Source organism: Meles meles, chromosome 14 (genome assembly GCF_922984935.1).
Source record: "Meles meles chromosome 14, mMelMel3.1 paternal haplotype, whole genome shotgun sequence".
In the NCBI taxonomy this organism is placed as follows: domain Eukaryota; kingdom Metazoa; phylum Chordata; class Mammalia; order Carnivora; family Mustelidae; genus Meles; species Meles meles.
Window position 1 is genome coordinate 21,828,851 of NC_060079.1, and position 6,000 is coordinate 21,834,850.

At 42.5% G+C, this 6,000-nt stretch overlaps 1 protein-coding gene across 1 annotated transcript in view; it reads right to left on the reverse strand.

Moving 5' to 3' along the window:
- MRPS31 (mitochondrial ribosomal protein S31) overlaps positions 1–4,035 on the reverse strand; it is a 33,821-nt gene extending 29,786 nt beyond the window's left edge. Inside the window, exon 1 of the mRNA XM_045978287.1 lies at positions 3,879–4,035. Within this exon, the coding sequence (XP_045834243.1) occupies positions 3,879–3,994 (116 nt within the window). The 5' untranslated portion in view covers positions 3,995–4,035. The remainder of the gene's footprint in view (positions 1–3,878) is intronic.
- Positions 4,036–6,000: the final 1,965 nt, after the last annotated feature.

Sequence of the window (6,000 nt, forward strand, 5' to 3'; positions counted from 1 at the left end):
AAGGTCCTGGGACTGAGCCCCACATTGGGCTCTCTGCTTAGCGGGGAGCCTCCTTCCCCCTTTCTCTATCTCTACCTGCCTCTCTGCCTACTTGTGATCTCTGTCTGTCAAATAAATAAAATCTTAAAAAAAAAAAAAGACATGAACTAACATTTAAAAAAAAAAAAAAAGGGTTCCACAGGCTGCCTGGGTGGCTCAGTCAGTTAAGTGTCTGCCTTTGGCTCAGGTCATGACCCCAGGGTCCTGGGATTGAGCCCCACATCAGGCTCCTTGCTGGGGAGTCCACTTCTCCTTCTGCATGCCGCTCCCCCTGCTTGTGCCCTCTCTCTGCCTTTCTCTCAAATAAGTAAAAATAAAACCTTAAAAAAAAAAGGTTGCAAAAACCATGACAGAGTTAATAAATTGCAATTTACTATTCTCAAACCCCAAACTGACAACCAAGTCCTTATTCTTAACATGATATAAAACTACCTCTTTAAAAGGTATTAAAATACAGAAATTTCTTTTTTGTTTTTTTAATTTATTTTTTATTTTTTATTATTTATTTTTATTTATTTATTTTATTTTTATTATTTTATTTTTATTATTTATTTTTATTTATTTATTTTATTTTTTTTATTTTTTTTATATATTATATATTATAAAATATATATTTTATATATTTTATTTATTTTTATTTATTTATTTTATTTATTTATTATTAATTTATTTAATTTATTTTTGTTTTATTTATTTATTTGACAGAGAAGTCACAAGCAGGCAGAGAGGCAGGCAGAGAGGGGGAAGCAGGCTCCCTGCTGAGCAGAGAGCCGGATGCGGGGCTCAATCCCAGGACCCTGATATCATGAACTGAGCCGAAGGCAGAGGCTTAACCCACTGAGCCACCCAGGCGCCCCCAGAAATTTCTATTAATAAAGAAATGCTATTTTCTTTAAAAAGCATGTCTGAGTATTATTCTAATGTCTGGGTGTTATTCTAACCTGATCAATTTTCTCATTGAGCTGCATGTCATTTAACCAATCACCATTTGTAAACTAAGCTGAAATGGACCAGCAAAAAGGATATTCAATGGCTACTTTCCACTTTTTTCATTAAATACATTTGTGAAAAAGAATGACACAAATGATTACATCTACTTCAAATTCATGCAAGAGATCTGCCAATCTAAGTCACCCAAATGTCTATTTTTTTTGTGGTGTTAAAAATCTTTTGATACTTGATATTGAAGAACTTTTTTTCTTGAGGTGCATTTACATATTTGAGAGAGAGCGCGTGTGAGCAAGAACGCAAGCACCTACAGAAGGGGCAGAGGGAGAGGGAGAAAGAATCCCAAGCAAGCTGAGCACGGAGTCCGATGTGAGGCTCCATCTCAGGACCCTGAGATCATGACCTGAGCTGAAACTGAGCCAGACATTTAACCAACTGCACCACCCAGGTGTCCGGATATTGAAGAAATTAAGAACCTAGGGCATCCGGGTGGCTCAGTCACTTAAGCATCTGCCTTCCGCTCAGGCCACCATTCTGGGATCTAGCCCCACATCCTCCACGTGGGGCTCCCTGCTCAATGGAGAGCATGCTTCTCCCTCTCCCTCTTCCTCTCTCCCTCCCCCTGCTCGTGGGTGTGCTCTCTCTCACACTCTCTATCCCAAATAAATAAATCTTAAAAAAAAAAAATTTTTTTTAAAAAGTAAAAAGCTAATGAATGTGTTAGATTAGAAAGGTAAAATGTACACAAAGTCATTCATTGAATACAATGAATATCTACTCTGTGCTGGATACTATACTATGCACTGACAATAGGATACAATAGTAAATCAGAATCTTATGGTCCCTATCTTTCTGAAGCTAACAGGCTAGAACACTGTTTCTCAAACTTCAATACGCGTAAGAATTACCTGGTCCCACCAAGGAATCTTTATTCAGTAGCTTTGAGGAGGGACGCAAAGTGTTTGCATTTCTAACAAATTTCCAAGTAATACTGATATTGCCCATCAGAGGACCGCGAATCTGAGGAGCTACGTGACACACGTCCTTTAATCCTTACAATCTTACAGGACAGGTTTTAGTACTCCTGTTTTATACAAGAAACTGATGCTTAAAGAGGTTAAGTCAGTGGTCCTTAACCTTTAGGGATCATCTGAATCACGTAGGGAGCTTATTTAAAATATATTCCTGAGATTCTTAGTTGCTAAGTTTGGTATGCTGCGCAAGGACCTGCATTTAACCAAGATGCCAGGTGCTTCTGATACAACTCATCTCAAGACCGCACATCAGACCCTGGGCTACATATTACATCAACTTTTCAAAGCTAGCCAATAGTAGTATCAAACTAGGGACCCTTTAATGAAAGAAAAAAAAATGGCTATTGCCAAGAATTCTGAAACAAACTATTTGATCTGCTTATAAAAATGTCAATGGCTATCAGCTAGAGGCACTTAACAATTAGAATGCAAAACCAATTACATAATTAGTATCTTTATAATCAGTACACAGGATCTTCATCATATCATTCAATACATGGTACGATTCAGTTTAGGAAAATATTATTTCAATGTTAAAGTTAAATATTAAAGGTATTATAACAAAGGTGGCAATCAGGAGAATCTCACATATAACCTCCCATCTTTCAATGTTTCCTTCCAAGACTACTACGGGGCCACAGAACGTAATCTATGTTTAGTACAGGAAAATCATGTACGGGCAGTAACTCCATAACACTAAAATAATAAAACTTTGGTCCTAACCTCCCATCAGGGCTTGTTTCCACTGAGAGCATTTCACCAGCACTTCAAATACAACACATCCAAAATGACATTCAAGAGCTCCTCTCTCATACTGACTAACCATTTCTCACCCTTCTGTACTGAAGGGGATTCTTACCATAACAGATATTTTGAATTCTAAAACTATGACATATGTTAAAAGCCTTCTCAAAGCTGCTCTGCAATCTTCTATTAACATTAACAGTACACCTGTCTTGTAGGGTAGCCTGCTTAAATCTTTTCTCTACCTTACCCTTATTTCATATGTCACATCACATCAATTCTACCTGTGCAATTTTTCTCCTCCATCCAGCTACTTTTTCCCATCTCCGTTGCTACTAACCTGCTTTGAGCTACACTCAACCATAGTGACCCTGGTCCCAAATCGTTCTGCTTGCACTATATGCAGTAGAATTAAGTTCCCATAATGACAGGAGATCTTAGAGAATAAACAGCAAGACCAAGTATGCATAACTACTTTTCTGGCCTGGCTAGCTCCAACCCCTGGCCCCCCTTTAGATTTTATCAGACTTCTTTTCCAGAAAGGATACTCTGAAACTCTCCTGCAATAGTTGGCTGTCCCGACTTGCTCACCCAGCCATGACTGCAATTAATAAAGCATTCTGTGCTACCCACACCATCTCAGCTTCACTCTGCTAAACTTGAATTGCATGCTTGGTGAACTACAAGCTTCGTGGCGGCAGAACTGTTGTTATTCGGGGTTTAACGCCAGTATCGGTACAGGGTAAGTACTTTAAATGACGAATCAAAGAATAAATGGAGGCAGGAATGAGACCGTTATAGTCTTGGGGAAGTTAAAAAAAAAAAAAAAAGGTGAGACAACTTTGCTTCTGGAGCCCGGACTGAATGAGGGGAGGCGTGGCGGAGCGCTCGGGACAGGAGCCAACCTTGCAACCGTAGCTCTGTTTCTCGCTCACGTTATGACCTTGGGCAAGTCATTTTAGCTTTCTGGGCTTTCCCTTTCCTCGGCTTTAAAGCAACGGCCTCTGAGATCCCGCGGGCTGGAACATCCACCCCAGGAAGCGGAGAATGACCATTGAAAGCCCCGGAGGTTGCCTTGACACCCGCAGGGCCAACAGGGCCGAAATGCGGTACCTGACCGTTCCGTGCGCAGCACCGAGTCGCACAATCGCAGCCTCTGAGCCTCCAGAGCATAAAGGGAAGCGGGAGAGAGGGCGTAAAGGCAGGATCGCGGAGAGCCTCGGAAACATCGCCAAGAGACAAACCAGACTGGGAGAACCAACGATCAGACCGTCCCTCTACCAAACAGGTCCCCCACTCGCTCTTTCCGTTCCGCAGCCTGGCGCGTTCCGTCCCTTCACGTTCCGGTGGGCAACAGGGGCCGGTAACTGAGTTCCGGGCTCGTCCCCGGCCGGGCCTCGTCAGCTGCGTCCCCGCGACTCTAGTGGCCTAGGTGGAGTGGATGCCTGAGGTCAGCTAAGATGCGCTGCTTCAGACATCAGGACCCGCATGGGAGAGGAAGAGAGTGGAGGAAGTGATCTAGTGTGCAGTACTACTTTGGGGGGCGGGAAGAGGCGGAGAACTGACCCTACTGGGCGGCGTCTGGGGGAGAAGATGCACAGCGTTCATCCCATTCTCAGAATGGCCCGTGGCCACAAGCTTAAAAAAGGAAAATTACCCTGGAACATAGAAATTAGTATTTCTTTTCAGTTTCTGTTCTTGATGTAGAGTCAAAACATGAGACGTGTATGTTTCTTCGCCCGCCCCCCACCCCAAAATGGTTTCAGAGAGAAAAATGTGCAAGAGAAAGGCGTGGCTTCGTCCTGCCCTTGAGCAAGGCCGCGAAGGACGGATGAGGGGTGGTCAGACCTCGGAGTGCATGAGCATAAACCCCGGGAGAAGGCCGGCTGAGAAATCAGGTGCGAACCTCTGGACTGGACTTGCATGGTGGCCGCTGAAGGCTGACGTCAATTTCCCCCCTACCATGTCCAGAGAGAATCAAGATTGGTGGACAGTTTTTTGTAAACGGAAATACAGAAAAGCGTATGAGTCATAAACATGTTGAGGAAAATGTGCCTCACGAATTACTAAGGACTGAAATTTACCCTAGCTCAACTTTCTTTCTTTCTTCTTCTTTTTTAAATTTTTAAATAAATTTTTGAAAGATAGATAGATAGATTGATTGATTTTAGAAAGACTGAAAGAGAGTACGAGCAGGGAAAGGGGCAGAGGGAGACAATGTCCAAGCTGACTCCTGCTGACTGCACAGCCAGAGGTGGGCCTCCATCCCAGGACCTATGAGATCAGGACCTGAATCGAAACCAAGAGTCCAACACTCAAAAGATTGAACCACACAGGCGGCCCAGACTCTCAACTACTGCTTTCCAAAAGAGGCCTTTAATGTTAAAATAGCCTCCTGCACCACCCAGTCCCACTCTCTGGCAGGGATTGTTGTTGTCTACCAATCCCCATTTGCCTCTTCCTCTGGAGTTTTCGCTCTATGTGGCTACAGAAGAAACATTTCCCAGCCTTCCTTGCAGACAGGTACCTCTACGTTTTATCAACAGAATGTGACTAGAAGTGATGGACCCATAAAAAAAATGGGCACAAATTCCCCTTAAACTTTTCCTCTTTCCTCCTAGTTGGAATACAGACAAGATTATAGGAGCTGAAGCAGCTAGGAGATGGAGAGATGAAGGCTTTCAGAGAGAAAGGTGAGAACCACCCTACCTCTGTCCCTTGCTGCCTCCTCCAGACTCTCACAAAGGAAGGGGGGGAGGGGAACATTTCCTTCTTGTTTAAATATATTTCTTAGTTTCTCTGTGACAAGTAGTCTAGATTGTATCTTAACTAAGGTACCCTCTATGTCAAAACCTTGTTTCATTTTCTGCAGAGTACCACCAACGGAAATTTATCTCATATTTATGTGCTTTTGTTATCTCACTCTGACAGAATGTGTGTTCCATGAAGGAATGGACTTTGTCTTATTCACTGCTGCAGTCTAGTTTCTAGAACCATGCCTGTCATATGATAGATGCTCAAAAGTATTTGGGCAATACATTAATTATTTCCAAGTACAAAATAGGTGCAGAGAGTTTAGGAAATTTGCCCAACTTCTTGCAGCTAATCAATGGCAGAGCTAGATTCAAACTCAGAACCACTTAACTCTGATATTCTTGTTCATCTTGGAATACCTGACGGTTTATGATTTTACTTATGCATGAAGTCACATGGAGGCGCTCACTAAACACGTAAG